General features: G+C 40.3%; 2 protein-coding genes across 3 annotated transcripts in view; one reads left to right on the top strand and one right to left on the bottom strand.

Moving 5' to 3' along the window:
• si:dkey-97m3.1 (fatty acyl-CoA reductase 1) overlaps window positions 1-14,461 on the top strand; it is a 55,567-nt gene extending 41,106 nt beyond the window's left edge. Inside the window, exons 5-12 of the mRNA XM_037121521.1 lie at window positions 366-543; window positions 3,110-3,154; window positions 3,894-4,012; window positions 5,041-5,108; window positions 9,249-9,420; window positions 9,512-9,641; window positions 10,565-10,692; window positions 11,180-14,461. Of these exons, the coding sequence (XP_036977416.1) occupies window positions 366-543; window positions 3,110-3,154; window positions 3,894-4,012; window positions 5,041-5,108; window positions 9,249-9,420; window positions 9,512-9,641; window positions 10,565-10,692; window positions 11,180-11,342 (1,003 nt within the window). The 3' untranslated portion in view covers window positions 11,343-14,461. The remainder of the gene's footprint in view (window positions 1-365; window positions 544-3,109; window positions 3,155-3,893; window positions 4,013-5,040; window positions 5,109-9,248; window positions 9,421-9,511; window positions 9,642-10,564; window positions 10,693-11,179) is intronic.
• An 868-nt stretch (window positions 14,462-15,329) lies between these two features.
• Window positions 15,330-21,023, bottom strand: LOC119032574 (endoplasmic reticulum-Golgi intermediate compartment protein 2-like). 2 transcript variants are annotated; one of them, XM_037121915.1, is made up of 14 exons: window positions 20,867-21,023; window positions 19,684-19,817; window positions 19,483-19,591; window positions 19,324-19,370; window positions 19,144-19,211; window positions 18,984-19,024; window positions 18,322-18,423; window positions 17,801-17,896; window positions 17,106-17,161; window positions 16,805-16,903; window positions 16,425-16,522; window positions 16,147-16,309; window positions 15,954-16,033; window positions 15,330-15,757 (listed from the first exon to the last, which is right to left on the bottom strand). In XM_037121915.1, exons 2-14 carry the CDS (start codon window positions 19,787-19,789, stop codon window positions 15,677-15,679), a joined length of 1,146 nt encoding a protein of 381 aa, XP_036977810.1. In that variant the 5' UTR covers window positions 19,790-19,817; window positions 20,867-21,023; the 3' UTR covers window positions 15,330-15,676. The 2 variants fall into 2 exon arrangements, with proteins under 2 accessions (XP_036977810.1, XP_036977811.1); XM_037121916.1 differs by having other exon boundaries at window positions 19,684-19,814; window positions 20,867-21,022.
• Between the last annotated feature and the right edge of the window lie 2,468 nt (window positions 21,024-23,491).

The following is a 23,491-nucleotide window of genomic DNA, read 5'->3' as shown; positions in this document are numbered from 1 at the left end:
TCCCACACAGAGTGGACAGAAGTAATGAAGACATTCAGCCTCATCATCAGACCAAACGCCGTCCTGACATTCACTGTACTTAACGAGGGGCTACAGAAGAAATACTGCCTCTATATGAAGCACAAAGGAAGCTTCAGTTTAATTAAAAAGATGGAGATACAGAAAGTCTATCGGCTTCTCCAAACATCCGTCTTAATCTGTTAAAGTAAATCATAGAATACCTTAAAAACAATATGGACTTCTGCATGAAAAATGACCAAGTTGTGCCTATACTGAGTACCATCTACTGTCTTGATAGACATTTACAGACAGTATTTTATCCCTTATGTGATAAATGCATCATGATGATACATCCCTGTCTTCAGGTGGATGGACGATGGCATCGTGCGTGACATCACACCGCGGCTCATCGGCGACAGGCCCAACACGTACACCTACACCAAAGCCCTGGCCGAGTTCGTGGTGCAGCAGGAGCAGGACAAGCTCAACATCGCCATCATCAGACCCTCCATCGTGGGAGCCAGCTGGCAGGAGCCTTTTCCCGTGAGCCCACTCAGTATTTGACTGTGATATATATGTCTGATGTTATGAAGCATGACTCATATCTTCTCATCGCTGCTCGTAAATGTTAATCAACATGTTTAAAACCACTTCCGGTCATGTTGTCTTGATCCCGTCCTCATTACGTGTCAGTGAAATGAATGGAAATAAGATATCGATCGATGTAATCCTGCACAGGTCAACGCCGCTCCCCCGTGGGTTATATCTTAAGTGGCGCGGGATTAAAACAAATTGGTTAATATCTTGAGCCGAAGAGCGTTTTCAACCAAGTGCTCAACAGCTGCTGCTGGGATGGAGTTCAGGGTGGCGGAGAGAGGCGAGAAATGTGACACCGAGGGCGGAGATACGCTGGCAAAACTTAATGTCACATTGAGGGCGGGAAAGTTGGAGCGAGCAGAGAAGTTCATGTAAAGGCTGCACTGAGAGATCCAGCACAGTTTAACTTGAAAGTGGAGAATTTCCATGATTAAGCTGCTTTCTGTCAAGCTGCTGGTGCTGCAGGCGTCCTGACATCTTCACTTTTTTAAAACCGTGAGGATGTACAGAAACATTACTCTCCCTTGCAGAGTGAGGTCTTTCCTCTCTCTCTACACATAAAGAGGAAATCATTATTCCCTCATCCACTGAAAATAAACACCCATAAATCCCCTTAAAGCTTATAGAAAAAAGGTGCTTCTTATAACTGCAGAACTTCCTTAAAAAACATCACATTTTTACAGTTTCTGCTGTAAAAGTGATTCACTGACAGCTGTCTGTATACTCATGAGTGCATTGTGAACTATAACCGCTAAAAGATAATTCTGCTCATTTTTAATGATGCCAACTTGCAGAAATGTACATTTTAAAGACGAATGAATCAGAGAATTTTGAATTTGTTTTCATTAACAAATTGCTCAAACTGATCAAGTGATTATCAAAACAGTTAGTGATTTAAATGGTTGGCAACTGATCAGTTAATTAACAGTTACAGCTTTAAAGACATCCCTTTATTCATAAAAAAAAAAATCAAGTCGTACATTATTTTGGATGGTGGTGGTTGACTCTGCCTTTTTAAAGGTCATTATTTTTAGCTTGTTGCGTGCAGTTAGATGAAAGCTGCTCTTTCGCCGCTTACAGTCGTTCAGAACTGAATCAAAGCCTCTCCGAGAGATTCAGAATTGATGCTGCTTAGATAAAACAGCAGAACAACACAGGAAAGTCCTTGTTTATGTGGCGTCAGGAAATGTCGGCCTCGTGTGTGTGTGTGTGTGTGTGTGTGTGTGTGTGTGTGTGTGTGTGTGTGTGCGTGCTGGGACTGTGACGGCAGCTCCTGGCTCTGCGCTCAGCCTTCAGTTGTAAGCTCGGCCTGGCAGCGGCTCTTCAAAGAGGCCTCGCTCACGCTTGGCCATGCAATCGCCTTGGCAGCTCGTGCCAGTAGGCGCTGTGAGGCAGAGGGGGGGGGATGGGACTGCCTGTTTGTGTGTTTGTGTTGTTGTGTGGTGTGTTTACAACCACAGTGTGCATGTAGTTCAGTCATTTCGTCACTCTTACATCCTCGTTTAACTAACGTATACAGTGCAGATTCAAAGATGCGTGTGCTACTTTAGCCTGGCAGGAAGCCACCAACAGATTGCAGTGCTAAAATCGCCGCTGGCCTCAGTGGCCTGCGCCTCTTTGCACTCTAACGGCAGCAGAACGTATTATTAGACGCAGGACAAGACCACATAATAGGACTCCAGTTGGACACACTGGAAACTGCAGCAGTCTATAACCAGCGGTTTCATCCATTTTTAATGGCCTCTAATTGAAGTCGACAATCAGTGCTACCCAGCCTCCCCGGTTCTCCCTCCGCAGGAAGCTACATGAGTCTGACCAGCTGATTCAGCAGCACGTACACGACCACAGACGTGTTTATGTTTGGATCAATAACTAACATCCTGTTCACACATGGTATTGAAAAGGGATCTGATGTTATCCTGATAAAAAGATGCTGAGATCTCTGTCCTCTGAGGAATTTATGGTTCCAGACTCCCTTTTAAAAAAATCACAGTTTTATGGATTTTTGAGTAACGGGAAACTTTATTAACTCTGTCAAATGGTTCCTTTGACAAATTCTTGATTATTTCTCCCCTCTTGTAAATTCGGCATATGTAATACATTAAATTATTCCTTTCTTTGTATAGAAATATTGTGTCAGGTTGTCCTGCCTTGTATCAGAACCAGCATGTTGGCTACCCGCCGAAGAGATAAAATATCTGCTTCATTAACAGCAGATTAGCTGCACAGTTGGTATTTCTTACTGAAAATCGTTAATTTTCCACCCGATTTCTTCAATTCATCACGCTGTTCTGTTGAGCAACAACAACTTTTGTCACTTTCATGGCACAAAACAGATGTTTAATGAGCAACTAGAGATGTGTTCCTTTTAGGTTTCATGCATGCTCAATCTAAATTTAAACAACAACCTGTATCTTACCTTACTAAAAGCAAATATCTGTATCATTCTTTGTCTAATGTCCAATTTGTCATATGTCTCGATTTTCATGTTCTCTCTCTTGTTGCTCTTAAGGGTTGGATCGACAACTTCAACGGACCAAGTGGAGTCTTTATAGCTGTAAGTGAAAATCCATCCATCCATCATCTGTACATATTCTATGTACGCCGCTTAATCCTCTGCAGGGTCGCGGGGGGGCTGGAGCCTATCCCAGCTGACTTAGGGCGAAGGCAGGGGACACCCTGGACAGGTCGCCAGTCCATCGCAGGGCCACACATAGACGAACACTCTCACACACTCTCATTCACACCTACGGACAATTTAGAATGATCAATTAACCTCAGTATGTTTTTGGACTGTGGGAGGAAGCCGGAGTACCCGGTGAAAACCCACGCTTGCACAGGGAGAACATACAAACTCCACACAGAAAGATCCCAGGCGTCCCAACCGGGACGCGAACCGGCGATCTTCTAGCTGTGAGGCAGCAGTGCTAGCCACTGGGCCACTGTGCAGCCCGTAAGTGAAAATGTTAGCCTTAAATCTTCTAAAACACATAGAAATAGAGCTCCACAGTGTCACAGCTTACAATATGGTAAGGACCCAAAGTCAAAACACCAGACCAGGCAGGTTAAGAAACAAAAGGCGTTCTTTAAGTTAGCTGAACACGAGGAGCAAACACAGTGAAGCCAGGAACAAAACTGACATAAACTAGAGTAAAGACGTACACAGAAAGAGGCTGTAAAGAGACAAAGACAGGAAGTGGAAAGTCAGATGAGGATGAATTCTCCACAATAAAACGGGAAACATCTGAACTGAAAACCAAAACAATGACACTAAGACGCTGTTCGTCTGTTTTCAGGCTGGAAAGGGGATCTTGCGCACCATGAGAGCCAACAACGACGCCGTGGCCGACCTGATCCCCGTGGACGTGGTCATCAACCTCACCCTGTCTGCCGGCTGGTACACCGCCGTGCACAAGTGAGTTCCGGAACAACGGATAGTGAGAAAACAAGGATTTGTGATGATCAAAAAACAAGTTAATTGAGGAATACCTGGAATATTGAATGATGAAATGAATGGACCTTTCATTTAGTCGTACAATAACACAAACAAACCAGCACCACTTGTGGTCTGTGAGCTAAAATTGCTGTTTTTGTACATGGAGTCTGGTGGCTTTGAACACAGCGATATAACGTTCAAAAACATCCATCTCTGTGGGGATCATTTCCATACTTTTGGCAGACACAATATATATAAATATAAATATAAATATATACATATATACATATATAAAGCACATTAGGTGGACGTACATTCAGTGAGCAATAGCTCGGAGGGAACTTCTTGTATTTATTAGTCACTTAGACCGCAAGATATGTAAAAATAGGCTCCAGGTTTAAAAATACTGGAATGACCCTTTAAAGTCTGAGTCAGCAGAGGAAGATTGGAAAGAAAAGGTCACACAAGAAACTGTCAGAGCAAGTCAGAACAAACAAATGAGATTAACATATTAAAGATATTTTCTAGTACAATTTTTATTATTGAACCTATTATGGCAGCAAGCAGCTAGTAAAGATGCTACAAGTTTCCTCAGCCAGAGAGAATAAGTAGGGGGAAAATCCAGATCCACTTAGTCATGACAAAAGTTTTCCTTGGAAAATGTCTTACTCACCAAAAAAAAAAAACCTTCTGACTCACTTCTCAGGCCAAAACTGAGCGGGTCAGATATTTCATGCTGGAGAGAAAGTGAAGGAAAAAGCTGAGCTGACCACTCCCGTATGATACAAGATAGAAAAAAGCCAATAAAACTGAAACCACTGAGTTTCAGACCGAATTAGATCCAAACAGACATTTTTCATAAAGGGGGAAACGGCTCATATCTCACAAATGTCAACATCACCACCTGTTATGTGACTGTAGCAGCGTTCATGCACCTGAATGCAACGTGGTTTCAGCAGGAGTACAGACTTGCATGACAACAACCTTTTTTCTCCTGCACCCCGCAGACCCAAATCAGCTCTGGTGTACAACTGCACGACCGGCGGCATCAACCCGTTCCACTGGGGAGAGATCGGTAGGTACACCGTTTGTTGTCTTGCTCAAAAGGTAATAGGAAACCTGCCACCGCGCGAGGAGGATATTTATAGAGCTGTTTTGGTCTGCGCCCGCTGGCATTCCGCAGTATTGTTGTCCCGGTTCACGTTCATCATCACAAATCAATACCCCAGTGTTGTGACATAATGTCCCTGTGATGTAGTTAAGTCGAGGTGTTTGTGGTCGGGGCTCTCGTGGGGAGTGTGTGCCACCTGCTGGAAGGAGACAGGAGATGGATTTAACATTTTTGAGGGTGTTAGAGGGAGACTCAAGACTTCTGGATGTTTTGGCTTGTTCTGGAGTGCAAGGATAAAACTGTTTTATGAGATGAACTCAATTACGTTCAAATGTTTTTGCTTTGAAAGCCTGTTTTGGAACATCCCAGCACTACTCCTCTCTGAATTATCTTTGTTTATTCAACTTTAACCCACAAATTCTGCATGTTAAATCTACGAGATTTGGTAGAATAGTCACCACAGGGATGTTTTTAAATAAAGAGACTTTTGATTAAACTCGGTCGCTGTCTTCAGGTGAAAATCAAGGTTTCATTCCCATCAGCCTCAACAAAATTATGCTGAAATAAGTTGGTGAGCAAACACTTTAAAAGTTCCACCTGCTGAACATTAGCATGTGTGACAGCCCTCAGCACTCCTGGCAAGAGACGCTAAAAAAAGAAAGAAGGGTCGTTATGTCACTGAATCTCGCTTAGAGGCCCGACTGTGGTGTCGGCTGTAGTGAAGTCAAAGAGAGACGCATGGAGAAACTCACTAAAACACAACTTCCATACATTAGATGACTCCAGAACACACTGATTTTCATCCCTGTATTTTTTTTTCTGGAGGGGTTTCTTCATCAGGAGTAGATATGTCGGGTTTTATCATGTTTACAAATGCATCTCCCGTAGACTTCAATACAGCTGATACCAGTCTGGCACCAAAGCAAGATATTGTTTAGGTTTCTTGGAGGGAAGCAGGAAGTGCACCATTAATTACCACCTGTGACTGCTTCTCCTCAGTTATAATAAGCTGGTGGACTCAGCTCGTTCCTCTCTCTCTAAAATGTAAATGACGTTACAGATTTACATACTGCATATTGTCCTTATGAGGGTGTTAGCATGCTGACGTTAGCATTGAGCTCACAGCCCCACCATGTGTAGGGTTAGCCTCACATAGCTAGCACTAGCACGACTGCAGACACGTGATGTTCTTAAAAAAAGGACACAAAAGTTAATCATGTGACACAACACTGACACAAAGAGACACAAAGTGACTACACAGTGACTCTCAGTCTGGGAGTTTTCCTAGAGAGGAGAAGTGGAGGCATTAAACATGTCTGTGCCCTGCGGTTGTGTCTCGTAATCTGTCCATGCATCTGGCACTGATTCTGATGCCTTTTGCTCATAATAATAAGCAAGAGCAAAATATAAGTTGAATCGCTCATAATTATTACTGAATTTTAAGCAGATTTGTGATGTGTTCAGGCACAGTCGATATGAATCTGAGCCTGTGTGGTTCTGCGATAGCTGTTCTCATACTGAGGTCACGATAGCAGCGTTGACATCACGCACGAAGACTGCAAACTCTCATTGTTTCCGTCCCAGCGGTCATCAGATACAGTGAGATTAGAGGGCTGTGTAGATGTCGGGCTGGAAGGATGACAAAGGACCCTCTCTCCCCCTGTTTCCTCTCAGATTAGCAAACACACTCCCTTCACCGAGGAAATTGCTACCAGATGGCTCGTAGCAGGATTAGGTCTCGTCGCTGTTATGAAAGAGGGAGCCGTGTGCTCTAATCTCACTCTCACCGAATGAGACGAAGGAATGAAGCTAATCTGAAAACACGGGGATTAGAAGAGGCCGAAAAAAACAATAGATGCGTTATGACAAGTGAAGCAGGAGGAATCCGGCCCCCCTGCCTCGTCTCTGCTCCTACACCTCGGAGGGCAGCTCAAGGTTAGCGGCGATACTCGGGCCGCGAGGGGGGCCGGGCCACAGCTGGCTGTCACCTCGGATCTGGTCATCCCGGCCCCTGCAACCACCGCACATCTGTTGCCATGGAAACAAACGGTTGCAGAGGCCTAGTTTGCGTGCCGTGTGTGATGTAATGTCTGTAGTCACATGGCTGCTCTCCGGGGCTGTGGATGGCTGCTGCTGGATTCTGGGAGGAAGGGGGGGAGGAAGAGGAAGAGGAAGAAGAGGAGGAGGAGGAGGAGGTTCTGCCCAGCAGGGGGGAGTCATTGTGTGGCTGCTTTTTCCGCCTGATATTCCCCTGAGAAGCAGAGCAGAAAAACCATGATATGATTTAGGACAGCCATGTTTCCTGGAAGTCATGATGCTTACGTTGAAACCGCAATCTGTCCGTTTGCTTAACCTTCTTTTTTTTTTTTTTTAAGTTGGGTGTCAGTGGGTGTTGACAACCTGGACTACTAGAAAACAGACAGTTGTGTCCCTGCATTGCATCATGAAATCCTTCTCTACCGACTTTATTATCATGACATTCAGGCCACAGAGCGAAGTAAGGCCGGTTGATTTCATGAAATCTCCTCAGAAACAAATAAATGTGTAAAATCAAATAAAACAAGATTTTCGACCAAATACCTCAATATCGATATTGTATTTATGACTATTGCTACTGTCAAAATGAGACAAATAATCATCATTAATGTGGATATAATGACTACGTGAGTAAATCTCAGGATTAGAACAAGTAGAACAGTCTGATAAGTTCAGAAAATGACGACACTGTCCTGTAACAAAGCCTTTGAAAACCAGTAAAAACACAACATACATTACAAAACATAAAAACACCCAAAATCTAAGACGAAATAAAGTTTCAGTAGCACTTTATAATAACTGTCATGAATCAGTGCTACATTAATAGTCAATTAGATTAGTTAACAATAGCGTTACAAAAAGTTTATACAGCATTTTATTGTAAACAGTCAAATAACTTAACTAAAGTTTGATTAACTGTAAATTTACCATTTAACAATGATAGTTGTCATAAAGTGTTACCATAGTTTCATATCTCCATATTAGTTGATATACTGTTTTAATGTGCTATGTGCGACAGTATACTACTGTATGCTACACATACATGTATATTTTTATATACATATTTGAAGTTTTTTGATAATATAGTTATCATTTTTGCAGATTGCACCCTGAATATTTTCTAATATGTTTACCTATAATGTTTTTAATGTGTGTAGATGTTATAATATTTGAGCGTTGGACGTCTTGTGTGGTTGTTGTCTTGACTAAAAATGTAGCTGCCGCAACAAAGTGATTTCCTGTGAAGGATCAATAACGTATCTATCTATCCCTCTATCTATATTTCCCAGCCCTAGAGCTAAGCACAGGATTGATTTCTGATAAAACTACATGTTTGTTGTTTCACAATGCCAACCAGATGTTTAGATTCCTCTAAACATCTGGATAAAATAAATATTCTGTCTCTTCGCTGCTGCAAGAAAGATTTTAACTGTTTGAAAGTCATTTTTTCCAAAACTAAACATAGACATTAATTATATATTATATTGACATTTACTGATGTTTATTTCCAATATCATGTCAGTATTATCATAGAAAATTATTTATGTAAAATTCTAAGAAATTACACAATATTTTCTTTGTGTTTAAAGAGCAGATCTAATATTCTTTCAGGGATTTTTGAAGATATCCTTTATGCCAATATTTAGGCCGACTGCTGACGCTGATAACGATTTTATGTACATTTTGTTTCCCACCTAACTGCAGAGAACATCGAGCCTCTTATGCCAGCTCTTATCACGATGGTCCACCGGCAGATGCAGACACAATGCTTTTAGAAAATGTGCACATTCACTGGGCAACACACTGTAAGAAAACTACTTTGTCAACGGGTCACGTCGCATGCACACAATTAAAGCGGCATCTTGTCAGAAATGTTTATTCTGAGCAGAGGTCTCATTTTAAAGCTTTTATCGGCCGTTACCAGTGACATGCTGTTATAATCGTGCATCCTCAATATTAGCTACATCTTAGCCCGGTGATTCAAAACTAATCTTGATTGCTGTTTTCCCGTATTTCAGAGAAAAATACTTTATGTTGATGTTCTTCTTTCTTCTGCATCGTTTCCAGAGCACCATGTGATGTCGTCCTTCAAGAGGAACCCTCTGGAGCAGGCGTTCCGCAGGCCAAACGCCAACATCACCTCCAACTACCTGATCAACCAGTACTGGATCCTGGTCAGCCACAAGTTCCCCGCCCTCATCTACGACCTCTTCCTTCGACTCTCTGGACAGAAGCCGCAGTAAGACTCACAGCGATCTGTCAAATACTTTGTAATCTCAAGAGGAGGTCGACAGTGTTGCAGCCTCTGACCTCCATCTGTCTCCCTCTAGGATGATGCGCATCTTTAACCGTCTGCACAAGGCCATCAGCCTGCTGGAGTATTTCAGCAGTCAGGACTGGGAGTGGAACTCGGAGAACTTGAACATGCTGATGAGCCAGCTCACCCCGGAGGACAGGAAGGTCGGTTCATCCCTATGCAAGCTGCCAGTTTGGGCCAAATGTTCTACTTTGTGATCTGAGTTAGGATGCAGATCATCACAAAAGACAGTGTTTCATGATTCTCAACTGAATTGTTGTTGTACTGAACTCAAGTGTTTATTCCACTTTTCGAGCTGCAGCACTTAATCCATTAGCTGACGATTATTTAAATAGTCGGTTCTTCGGTTGGAGTAATTTCTTTAGAAATAAAAGTAAGAATTCTCTGATTCCAGCTTCTTGAATGTCAATATTTCCTGGTTTCTTTACTCCTCTATCTCAGTAAACTGAATGTCTTTGGGTTGTGGAGAAAACACAACAATTGAGTACATCATCTTGGAACTCAGGGAAACGATGACAACCTTTTTATCAACCAAAAAACTTTGATTAATCTGGAATATTATTCGGGAATGAAAATAAGTGCTAGTTGTAGCCTTGATCACCTTATACTTATATTTAGTCCAGAGGGAAATGTTGTACATTTTACTGTGGTTCAGGAAGACACGATAAAGAATATTATCAGCTTGTAAAATCTGATTAATTTATATAAATCAAACTACCAGAATTAGAAGTAGTTAAAATTGGCCCCAGGTTGACAAAATACACCGTAATGTAATTGCTGCTTCATAGCATTGCAATAATGTAGATATAACAGTATGTTGTGCACTCTCAACTTTACTTTTGATACTTTTATTTAATCAAAACTGTATGTTTACCTAAGTTAAAGTCATTTAACATTCATGTTGTTGAGAGAGCAAGCACTTCTCTCTGGGAACAAGCTGCATTTAATGGCGTTCTGAAGTCAGTTGCACCACCTAGTGACTGAAAGTGGTATATCATTCATTTTCAATTACAAACTTGCAGCCTTTCATCTAAACGACCTGCTAACCATCTTCTACATCCTACAGATGTTTAACTTCGACGTGCGCCAGCTGAACTGGCCCGAGTACATTGAGAATTACTGCATCGGCACCAAGAAGTACGTCCTGAATGAAGACATGTCCGACATTCCTGCTGCCAGGCAGCATCTGAGGAAGTAAGTGGACAAGAGAAAACAACATGAATATAACAGGAGTAGGAGTCTGTGTTTTATTCAGCAAATGATGTCCGTTATCTTTTAAGTATTTCAGCCATACTTCTCTTGAAAGGATTAATTGCCGTTTGTGACATTTTAATGCAACACTGAGTGGTGTCCTCTTAGGTTTCATGATAATTCCTCTCTATATACAGTGTTAAGAGACACAGCAGTCAAATTTTACGTTAGAAAAAGTAGTTTTGATAGAATAAAACCCCAGAAAACTTTTTTTTTTAATCTGAGAGTGTTGTTGAGGCAAGAATGATGATGACATTGTCGATAAGAAATAAGAGAAATTAAATCTTCAACCTCTCGAAATTATCAGAAGATAAGAAAGTGTATCCATGATCCATCATTTAACTACATTTTCTGCACAATATGTAAACACAATATTAAATGTTAGAGTTAAACCCTTCCTTATTCCTCCTCTCCTTTTCCTCTTTCTCAGACTGAGGAACATCCGCTACACCTTCAACACCCTGCTGGTGGTCTTCATCTGGAGGGTGTTTATCGCCCGCTCCCAGATGGCCAGAAACATCTGGTACTTTGTGGTCAGCCTCTGTTTCAAGTTTCTGTCCTACTTCCGCGCATCCAGCACCTTAACCAACTGAGTCTTCCAGGCCGCCTCAAGCCAGAAACAGCAGCGCTCACCCTCACATCCGAGACTCTGACCATCTACAAAGAACGCTCTAAATCCTCCTTTGAGTGTGGATTATAAAGGAAGCTCTCTACAGGTGGGGGCTGCAGTTGAGTGAAGCACTCAGAAGGGGAAAAAAGAGGTCTACTAGCCATGAATTATTTGTTTAGTTCCTGTCATCAGTACATGCACTGTTCAGTCATCAGACCCCGTCCAGAAAAAAAAAGTGTTATCATTTTGTACCTACTGTTTTCCTCTCAAAGTGGCCAATTATATATGCAACAACAAGCCTTTTGTGTGACTTCCATTTTTCTTTCCCACGTCATCGTTTCCATCCTCTTGAATCTCGGTACATCGCCTTGCCTTGTGATAATTTTTTTTCATACTTGAAATATGGCAGCGCTTCAGTGGAGGGCGATTTCTATACGATAATTTTTTGTTTTCTACTGTGGAGATATCCAACTCCTCTCTTTAATACGCAGGTGATTTGGATATCTGTATGTCTTGCGTTACGTGTATCTACCGCCTTTCTAAGATTACACCCCCGAAAAAGACTAAGTGGTGGTTCTGTCTCAAGGCCAATCCACAGATTATTGAGATGAGTATTAAAGCTGATTCTTACCACACCAAGACAACTTATCACTTTTTAAACCAAAACATACAGATCTGCCATCGTCCCTGCTTTTGACTTTTAACTATCACTTTGAACGTAAACCTTGTTTGTTTGAATGCTCATCCACTTTTTGCCTGTTTGTACAGCAGTTTGTACTGAAACTAAGTTTACTACTTTTACATCTTTATACTTGCGTCAAAGGCTAGTCTGATATATGTGGTAGACCTTGGCAGTGTATTATATATATAAATAAGAGTATACATCAGAGTCGAGTTTATTTGTATAGCCCAGTATCACATCCTGTACAATGTCTCCCAACCGAACCCAAGTTTTCTAGGACAAACTCGCTCAAAGCCCAAAAGTAATTGGGGTTGAAGTCAGAGCCATAAGTGGGAAAATTAAACTAACATGAAGTTGGATATACCAATTGGATTCTAAATGGTCCAATGCTAATGTTGTGAACCCAAAATTAAGGAGTCCAAGGAATGGGTCCAGTTAAAGAAGTCCAAAATCAATGATCCATGTCAGAATTGTAGGTATGTGGTGTTTTGGGGGACCAAGCTAAGATGTAGGAGTCCTCGCTCCAGGACGTGCCTCTCACCGTTACATTTATCCATCCATTTCTCCTTGAAATAATTACCTGGAGAGGTCAGAAAATCCCAGGAGGTTGTTTAAGAACCCTTACGTGTTGTTTTGAAGTATTTCTAGAAAACTTCAGGTTCCTAATAAGATTTATTTTAGTTCTTGAGGCAGGCCTCTGGATACTGAAAAGGTTGTGAGGTCTGTTAGATATGTCTGAGAAAGATCATATGTTTATATGTTAGGGTAGATCATAAAAATCTGGCAGTGGAAAGCTGGCAGCAAATCATCAGATTAACTGTTAATTACTGCTAACTGTAGCTGCCCTAAGCTAGTTAGCTGAGTTAGCCTGTGTTTACAGAACTTGCACAGGAGTTTGGGACCAGGCGGAGATGGGGCTAGCTTGCTAGCATGCTAACTTCAGTCGATATCTTTGCAACGCAGTACGTAAACATCATAATATCAAAATTGCTAGTTATTCACAATTCAATTGATAATTCTTTTTTTATAATTATCTCACGTATAGCCACTTTCTGTATGTAAGAAAAGCAAGATCTTTCTCAGACAGCTAGTAAACATGGAAGAGCGTGAAGCGATCATGACAGCTGATTTAAATGTAGAGTTCAGTGTCATCTGCATAGAATGTATTCACACAATGGACATTTTCCTCCTGGGTGGGAAACTTGAATTCTAGGATAATATAATACTATATGTTCCAGGTTGCAAGTCGAATAAACATAGGTAATCTGACAAATTATTTTACAGCTTTCCAATTCATCAGCACCTGAAAAGATGATGGATTTACCTTTTTTTTTTTCACGGTAAAACATCATGTATGAAAACTTGTTTGCTGAGTTTTGGCATCTAGCTAGTATTACTGTTTAGTCACCTCTGGGTTTAGACAAATGTCTCTAAGATGTCGCATCTTATATCGCATCAAAACGTTAACGTTAGCTACATTAGCTGTTGTCTAAATGGAAGATTATCGTTTATCAAACCTGTAGTTCCTTGATTTAGAACATTTGAGCTTCCTACCCTGAGTGCAACCACAGATGAAAATGTCCGCTGTGTGAATATGTTCTACTGAAGCAGAGATTCACGCTGCAGCTGTACATGATTCTTCCAAACAAAAGAATATTGTGAAAGGTAGTGGACCGAGTCTAGAACCCTGAGGGACACCACACCTTATCTGATGGAGAGATGGACTACTATTCTTGACCTGTGACCTGTTGGTCTGGACTCAAATCACAAAAGTGCGAGGTTATTAGCGAGGGAGTCCTGGTGTTCCATCCTTTACCCGAGTTTTGAAGATCTGTAAATAGTTGAACTACATATTATTCTTATAGAGTACCAAAAAATTGTATTTGACTGTTGATTTTTGCTTGGTGAGTGTCTTCACAGGATTCCACCACAGAGCTTCCCACAGAGTCTACCAAAAGTGTTAAATGTGACAGGCAAGTCTGATTTTTACTAAACAAACGAGGAAAAAACTGTGTACAGTATTGTATGTATTGACTCTTGAAAGAATACAAATACATAACAGTTATGAGCATTTATGGGAGAAAAGGGACAAAACTAAATAAATGTTTATGCAAAGCCCGTGTCTGTGGTGTAGTCATGGTAACTGTCTTCTCACTTTTCAGAGTCGTATGAGGCCTGTATGATGAAACGGTTTCGTCAGATTTGTTCCTACAGAGCTTACAGGGCTTTTCGTTTTTGCTCTTCTTTGTGTCCTGTTTGACCGAATTTGCAAACCAAATGCAGAGCACTGCTCGGTTACTTCATCTTATACTTTCTGGTGTCATTTGCAAAATGTTTGAGCACCTTCATTCCCTTCTGCTCTGACAACACTTCAAGTCTGCTTGGCAAAACTGAAATAAAATAAAAAGAGAAAAAGTGAAAGTGTGCTGCAGTCCATTGAACTCACCTTCTACCTCAGCTTGTAGTTTCTTCATAAAAAAAAAAAAAAAAAGTTTCTTTCAACTGAGACGTTTGGCCTTTTGATAAATAATGTTTTTGTTTATTTCGGGCATTTCAGCTGCGTACAGGTGAAAGTGACTTGTCATTTGTCACGAGGAGCGTGCACAGCTAGTGAAAACAGTAAATGTTTAATGTATTATTATTGTTATTATTATTATTTGTTTGAAGAAAAATATCTCAGTACATGGAGTTTGAAGGTCACAGACATTTACTAAGCAGCAGCTCTAAAGAGAAAGAGGCTGTTTAGTTGCATTGTGGGTAATGTAGGCTTTAGGTTTTTGGAGCTTGCTAATACTGACATTGGGGAGTTAAAATGTCTGATAAATCATTTATTGGCCGATACACACACAGTGCAGTATGCAGTTTTATGGCACTTTTCAATTCTATGAGACTCCAGATTTTGGTTCTGTGGTCTCATATTCTTTTGATAAGTCTCCAGACTTTAAATGACCTTATTTTCTTTCACTCTCAGGCTATTCACACTCCCAATGAACTTATGAATTCACCAAATACACTCACTTGCTGCACCTAAAATATCAGTTATTTGCGACTTTTTAATCAAACCCGATGAGGAGCTCCATGTATTTGAAGACCATCCATATGTTCTTGTGAAGACTGAAATGTTTTCCACAGATTCAAATCACAGACACACTTTTTTTTTTATTAATTCAGGGATGTTTAAACTTTAATGGAGTAGGAATGACAAACCAAACAATCTGTATTCTGTGCTCTTACAGAAAATGGAACATAAAACCTGACAACATCTCTGAAGAAACAAGATCACAAATGTTAAAAAGGAAATGTTTTTAAAGGCATGTATAAAGTTAAGAAAAGCACACACATTCAGACACGATAAATACAATGTGGTGGACAGAGATATATATGATAAATCAAATGACTGCAGAACATTTTCCTAAGGCGCATTCATCTAATGTGAACTTTTAATATCTTTAAAGTTAACAGTACGATGCCTAATAGGTCCCTTTACATTTTTCAGTAAAAAAACAATTTCATGAGGTATGGTAATGTGGAAAATTAAAAAAGAATCATCTCCTACTGGGAGAGAAGGAGAAAGCAGGGAAATAATAACTGATTTGTCGGGACAGAAGGCAGAATCAGCAGTCTGACGGTGGCCGTTACTCCTGAGGGACGTTGTCAGCCAACAAAGGAGTCTGGTGATTGTTGAGATTGTTCATGTGGTGATGCAGCTGCACATCCTGCAACAGATTAAGCACAGGTGCGTCTGTTAGAGCTGCTTCAAGGTGAAAAATCAGTGAAATTCTGCCTTTATCTTAGAAACTGCCTGAGACAAAATTTCTTCTGATGTTAAGCAAAAATATTGTTTAAAATAAAGGAGACGGCCTGTTAATTGGGAAAGAGGACACCTGTATTTTGAAGGTGGTAAAGACTCACCTGTCTGGGCCGATAGACTCCAAGTTTGAAGCGACAGCAGACAACATCGAAGCAGAAGCCAACAAGCCCATGGAGCATTCCTTTAACGGAGGAACACTGAACAATGAAAACTAACTAAACTTATTTTTACTTTGAATTTAAGATCACAGAATCCATCAAAGTATCTTCATCTGAAGCTGAACACCAGACTTGCCTGTGGTGGAGAATATTCCCCCGATGATGCCGCACAGTCGCACCAGGAACTGCCACAGCGGCATGTGCTGCTCGCTGACCGTCACCATCAGAGAGCTGGTGTCGTACTTCACAAAGATGCCGGAGACGCCGTGACTGCCCGCTGCGTGGTTTATCACCCGCTCCTGGAAAGAAGAAATAAGACAGTGAGGTCCCAGGTTTCTGTTTAACTCTTCGTCCCCCTGTGCATCCCTCCTGTAGCTTCTCGATATAATCGGGGTTTGAATACTTCTTACTCACCCGCTCGGTCACAGAGAACTGGTGTGTGTCTGCAGATATCGTGTATGTGTTCAGCCTGGTCGGAACCACCGTGATGAAGTACTGGAACATCTGGTTATCTGGAGTAAAACAAGGGAGTAATGTGTGAAAAGTCCCAATATATTAGACTTTTATATGAAAACTATATTAAACCACAGCTGTGGGTTAAAAAAACCTCTTTCCAATAACACCTACTTAGCAGTGATCATCCAAGGTGAGCTAAGGACAGTTTGGGTTAATTCACGTTGCAATAAATGTTTCCACGCGTCATTAATTCTGCTGAAAACTTCGTTCGAATATAGGAAACCGCTCCATCATGTGTTTTATTCTCTCCTACCTCCTGAAAAACCGCAGTAGCTTACTGTTGTAGGTGATTTTCTCGGTGCCGTCCAGAGGATTGATGATGCCTGGTATCTCCTCCCCGAAAGATAAATGGTCTATTCGATGAGAGAAGTTGTACGCTGGAGCGCAAAGATGAGAGGAAAGCGCAGGTTCAGTCAAGGACGCGGGGTAGTCATGGAGAAACGCTTTTTTAAGTTATTACTTATGGTAGCATTATTAATAGGAAGAAAAAAAAGATTTAAAATGCAGTTACTTTGATATTAAGCAAGCCAAGGAAAGTAAGAGTGCAACGCAAGCATAAAGAGAAAACCTGTTACGTACTGTCATGGCTCACAAAGGCTGCAATGTGGGCGTGACCCTGAGGATGGTGAATGGGCCTGGAAGAGACAAAAGAAGTCCATCAGGTCGACGTGGTAATGTTAGTTTTAGGAATTCACTGCTAGACCCCTTAAAAGATAGATATTTCTTCCAGATGGATGAGATTTGGGTGAGCTCCGTGACCGTTTCAGCCCCAATCTGAGCTCTGAGTTCACCTTGTTTTCCTATAATTTGAATATTTGGTTTCACACCTGCAGTATATACCGCGAGATGGAAAGTGATGGTTTGCCTTTGAAGCACCCTTAGGTAGTGTCCACATAGGGAGCCTGTCACGGTGGATGAAGGTATCATACACAGGACATCATCCAAATGTCCACACTTGCAGACTCACAGATGTTGGGGCACGCTCCTGGTAAAATCTGAGAGGGTTTAAGGGCTTTTCCACAGTCCAATCATCAGGCGCATGAGGAGCTCTCTCGCAGACATTTTAATCCCTTTATAAGCACTTTCCAGAAGTCCGCATTTCTGCAGACTCTTCCTGAGGGAATTACCCATACAACCTCGATGATGCCGCTCTTGAATATGTGATTAATTTCATCACACCGGCAACAAAAATGCCCACGAGGCTCACAAATGTGCAGCTGAGCGATCTCTAGTTCTGTCTGTCAGCTGCTTTTTGAACAGATTCAGTTTCTTACTTTCCAACAGTGATGTGAAGGTTTCCGGCCACCTTGTTGACGTAGGCGTGCCCGTGTATCCTGCAGGCGTTGAGCGGCTCCATGGAGGCATCCTCCCTGTGAACACACGCAGAATATAAACAGCTCAGACATTAAATCTTTTATGTTGTCTATAAAGATCTTTCAAGGTTTTCTTACGCTGTCCCAGTGGTGTTAATTATATGTTTTAGTGAGATCTTCTGCCCCTTTCAAGCAGCTGAAAAAACTAGTAAAACCTCTCAACTTCATGAAATTCAGTCCAACTGTACTCTTAATTATGACATCAGTGACAAACATATTATCAAACTGACATATTTCTGACTAAACTGAATGATATAATCTTCAAAAGAAGTAGGATTAATTCCAGATGTGTTGTACTGAATTGCATTAGATTGCACATGTGTAATGTACAATGACCGCTGACTGTTAATTGACTCTTTAATTGTTAATTCTTGTATTTTTTTTGTAAAATCAATGATGAATTGATCACGTCTGAAACTGACCGTGGTGGCAGGGCGGTTGGACCTCCTTTGAGCAGGGTTTTGTAAAGGACTTCCTGAAGCGCGTGTTCCTCTCTCAGCCGGCTCTGAATGACCGTCAACGTGCTGAGGACAAAAAGAAAACATCATAACAGACAAAGTGAAGTGCTTCAAGGAACGGCTTCAAATACAATAACTGAAAGGACAAAGAATCTCAATAGATTAATGTCAATTCCAGTTTTTTCTACAGAATTTTCTGCTTTCCATGGCCACAAAAAACTGTAGTTTCTTCTTCAGTGTGGCTGCAAGTTTTAATGCTTTTAATGCACTCGTAAAAATGACAAAAAATAGAATTAAGAATGTAAAGACACAGAGCTTAAGGATGAGATGAACTAATTCGGAGTTATGTTTTTAATGCTTCAAAAAACCCAAATCATCAGTATATACACTTGAAATTTTGTCATCAAGCATATATCTCTCCAAGGGTTAGACACCAAATGACGGGAGGTAAATTGTAAAATTGTAGTTACGACAGAGTAATTTCATTGTATGTCCTGTAAATGCCATATTGTTGTCGTAATAAAAAAATGAATGACAAAAAGAATAAAGAATGAAAGAAAAACAACCTGAATCTAGGTAAAAAAAAAAACAAACACCATATGTAAGTGTGTTTGCTGTTTCCTTACCTTTGCCACAGTCTCTGATTTGGGGACAGTTCAAAAATCGCCTGAAAAAAACATGAATTAGAAGCGGTGCGAATAATTTGAATGCCTTTTGTCTTCTTAAAAAAAACTATTTAACACAGAATCAAACGTGACTTAAGGTGCGGAGACATGTTTTACTCACGGGCTCGTACTGGAGGCCGCTGGAGGTGATCATGGTCTCAGCCAGGTCCAGAATATCTGCTCCGACGTCTGCAAACACAGACGGAAAACACACATGATTACTGCAGCACCTGGCACAAATCTACACCTGTAATGCACTTTAATGAGTATGAATTATCTGTGTGAGCGACGGAGTACTCACGCTGGCATTTCATGGCGACTGTGATGTCAATATTTATTCTCAATTTACTGAAAAGATAAGAGAATAACTTAAGTCTCACAATCATTTCCTGCAATATGCTGTGATTTTGTGAGCATGTAAGAAAGTCTCTCTCCCTCTCTTTGAAAGTAGGACGCTTACCTGGAAAAGTCCTTGTCAACTTCATACTCGTATTTCATCCAAGTGTCTCTATAAACAAAGAACTCTAAGATAGCCAGGAGAGCCATGGCACTGAAGGCTATCAGGGACACTGTGGATGAGACACACAGGGTCGTTTGCATCGTGTCAAACCGGGTTTATCAGCAAACGTCTGATATCTTCACCGTGAGGCGAGTGACTCACCTGTTCCTCCGGAGGCTGACGTCTCCACGTAGCTCTCAGACACTTTGGGGAAGGCGTCCAGCTCCTTCACCAGGCTCAGGGCTTTCTTACGTGACAGACGCCTCATCTTCAGGTTCTGGGCTGATCTCCACCTCCTCAATCACAAATATAGAACATTATAATTACATTCAGGACTCCAGTCTGCAACCAAACAGCTTCATACTTCTGCTATAAAGGATGCAAAAATATAAACAATGCAACATTCTATTTTATTCCTAAATTATTTAAACTACAGCCTCTCAAAACATACTGGTAGCTGCTTCCACTCAGGGATCAATGAAGTATTTCTGATTCTGAATATGAAACTGATGAATGATATCATTTCTTCTCAAGAAAACACCACCAATTGTCTTCTGTCTAACAGTGGAGCTGAACAATTAGACGACAGTACTGACATTAATATTACAGATTGCAGGCGTCGTAAAACACTCTTCATTAGCAGCTTCCCTGATTGAATTATAACACCACATTGTTTCAATAAGTGAGAGAAATTACCTCAAATTACTTTAATTTAGATTAAATGAACAGTATGCTTATACTGTTTATTTGTTATTTAGTATTTAGTATCAGACATAAAATATTTTTTTTTAAAAAGCAATAATTCTAATGGATTGATTATATAATTTTATTTTTAAATAACAATAAATAACAAATATTAAAATAATATTTATCCTCAAAATATTGATGCTTCTATGTTTAAATACATATATAATTTTTAAATAAAACAAAATGTTTTTCAGTAAAAATTACCCAAACTTGTGACATTTAAACACGCTGCAATATCAATAATATTACACTGGATTATCAAAATCGCACCCATATATATCAAACCTGACTTAACACACTTGATATTGGTTCCAAAATCAACTATGTTGAATAAATCATGCACTTGAAATACCCCTGTACGACATAATAATATGAAATACATAATAATATAAATAAAATAATAATATTCCATCGTGTCATCATCAGTCACGACAGGAGAATATAAAATAAGGTTACTATACAGTCAGTACTGATTATGCCAGGTAAGCTAAACCTTTAAAAACAGTATTAACACTGGAAATGTTTCATAAAATGAAGATATTCATCTACTGACCGTCTCACTAAAGCATTTAAAACCTTTTATTTATCTTTATCTTACCTCTCGTATCATGTATTCAGGTGTTACCTCGCGGTAAAGTGTCCATAGAAGCCACAGTCGTCATGTTATGACAGATGTCTGGATGACACCTGGATGCTGCAGCACCTTGATGCCTCCATGCTAGCACTCCGGGGAGCGAGGGGGGCGGGGCTCGCCTCTTCCTTGTTTGGGTAAGACGTGACGTCAGCGCGTCCGCAGCGTGACGGCGTGAACGCGCAGAGAACACTGACGCTCTTCAGACAGGAGGTGGCGCTTTAATACTGACATGCTGCCTCCCTCTTTGTAGAAGCGTGTCTGAATTAAAGGAGCAATATGTAGTTTTGAAAATATAGACAAATCTAGACAAAGTTAGACAGTATGAAATGATGTTGTCCTTTAAAGTAAGTTTGTTTATTCCTTTCTATTCAGCCATGACAGAGAGTTTGTTTCTAAGCATAAAAGATTAAAAAAAACAGTCAGTGACGATCTTTGTCTGGTTTGAGATATGAATAAGAAAACAAATCCTGTTGATTCTACACCTGAATTTGAAAATAAAAAAACATCAGTCTTGAGCAGTGGTGGAGAAAGTTCTCACATAATTTACTACACAAAAAATAGGAAATAAAACAGGACAAGATAAAACAGAACTGTTTTTCAATCATGAAAAAAAATGTTGTGCCAGAAAATGCTCAAATAAAAAAGCAACATCAAACATAATAGACTGATAATCTTAAAAAAAAAAGTGTAATAGGGGAACATGCTGACATCAGTGTCTAAGAGAATAAGAATATATAAAAAATAAGATACATTTAGGAAAAGATGTGGAACCTGGTGAACAGTGAAAAAGTAATACTGCATCTTTTATTTAGATAAAAAAAAATAGTTATGATTATAATCAATAAAATCAACTTGATCATACTCATATGCATAAGTTTGCATTATCTGATGATAATTTAAAAATGATATGTAGCACACCTACTTATTTTCTCACTTTTTATTGTGCATTTTATCACAAGTGTAACACACTTTTTTCTTGGTTAACAGTCTAGTTTTAAAATGATCTGACTGATACATATGAAAATTTGCAGGAAATCCAAAGCCAACACAGCAAAATCAGTTTCGGATTACTTTAGAGCTTACTTTCAATATTTCATTATTAATGTTATAGTCTGTCTGTTTGCATATAGGGGCATTACATTTTGTAACACCAGCCCATAAACTTACCACATACTGTATTATTGATGGTAATAAGGCACTGATGATGTTCGTTTTCAGGTGGAGTAAACTGGCCTGTTAACACTTAGTGATCACAGGATTCATGTCAGGAGTGGAGAAGTTGTCTGAAGCCATTCATCAGCAGTGACACTAACACATCTTAAGAAGCACTGACCTCCACTTACAAGAGATAATTAACTTCCAGCAGCAGGCAATGTGGTGGATCTGCATCTGCACAGCAGACACGAAGCTGCACCGCTCAGACTGAGCTGACAGGAGAGAAAACCTGAAGTGAAGATGTGATAATGATCTACTACAAACGAGTGCTGCAGGCTGCTATTATCACCATGGGCACAAACAAAGGAGATGTTTACATCTTGGCTGAGAATGCGTCAAAGACAACAACAGCACAAGATCAGACTGAGATGTGCACATGAACTGGGTGAATCACATGTGTCTTCATGAGCGTCTGCATGCAGCAGGCCTGCTTGCCTATGCAGAGCAGCACAGATGGGCGTGTGGGGGGATGGGTGCTGTCAGCGCACAGATCAAGCTGTGGGTCGGTGGTCCCATTGCTATTCAACACACAAGCACGTAGGGCATGTCAGACACGTTCCACGGAGACATGCCAGGGGTGGATATTGTGTTCTTATGCTTGTGTCCAGGAACATGCACAGAGGAACCGGCTCTTCACTGAGAACAGAAGGGAGATAAACTCTGCTACTGTGCAGATATTCTGCTGAGGTTGCAGCTTTTGATTGTGTGACATAATTATGCTTTTATTTCTTTATGGCTTATCAGCCGCTTTTATAGGTCACTGATAAGTCTCTGCTGATGCTGCACGTTTTGGAAGTTATATCAGGCAGCTGGTCTTACAGCATTTAATGCATTGTTAATTTTTGTCATCTTAAGTTACAGCATTATGGAAGAAAAATGAATGCTAATATTTAAGGCACGGATTTTTATGGCTTCATTATTACACAAATCAATATTTGAAATTATGTAGCGTAGACTGAAACTTGACACTGTTATCAATGGGGCTATTTAACAAAAGGTTTAATTGATTTTTGTGTGACTGTTTTGCATTTTTTATTCTTTTTATACCTACATACAGGACATTTTAGAATGCATTTAGTTATTATTAATCTAGTTATATTGTTAAGTTGTAGTCTATGTTCATGTATTATATGGTCTATGTCAAGGCCACCCAAAGTGAGGCCTGTGGTCCAAATCGGCCCATCGTTTAATTTGGCTCGCCAGATGTTTCTAGCAAAAAGTAAAATATAAATTAAATTTTAGAAAATTAGAATACAAATCACTGTTTACGATGAGATAAAAATGCTCTTCAAACACGTAGGATCCCTACTTATTAATTACTATTCATGATTTGTGAGTAAGTGCAAAAGTCAATCAATTAAGCGAACTTAGGAT

Source organism: Acanthopagrus latus, chromosome 14, assembly GCF_904848185.1.
Source record: "Acanthopagrus latus isolate v.2019 chromosome 14, fAcaLat1.1, whole genome shotgun sequence".
NCBI lineage: Eukaryota > Metazoa > Chordata > Actinopteri > Spariformes > Sparidae > Acanthopagrus > Acanthopagrus latus.
The sequence above is the reverse complement of the archived record's forward strand: the minus strand, read 5'-3'. Positions and strand labels throughout refer to the sequence as shown.

Coding starts and splice junctions, on each gene's coding strand:
- LOC119032574 (XM_037121915.1), bottom strand. CDS start 19,789: ATGAGGCGTCTGTCACGTAAGAAAGCCCTGAGCCTGGTGAAGGAGCTG. Junction 19,371..19,482: donor GTTGACAAGGACTTTTCCAG/GTAAGCGTCCTA, acceptor TTATCTTTTCAG/TAAATTGAGAATAAATATTG. Junction 19,212..19,323: donor AGTCGCCATGAAATGCCAGC/GTGAGTACTCCG, acceptor CTGTGTTTGCAG/ACGTCGGAGCAGATATTCTG.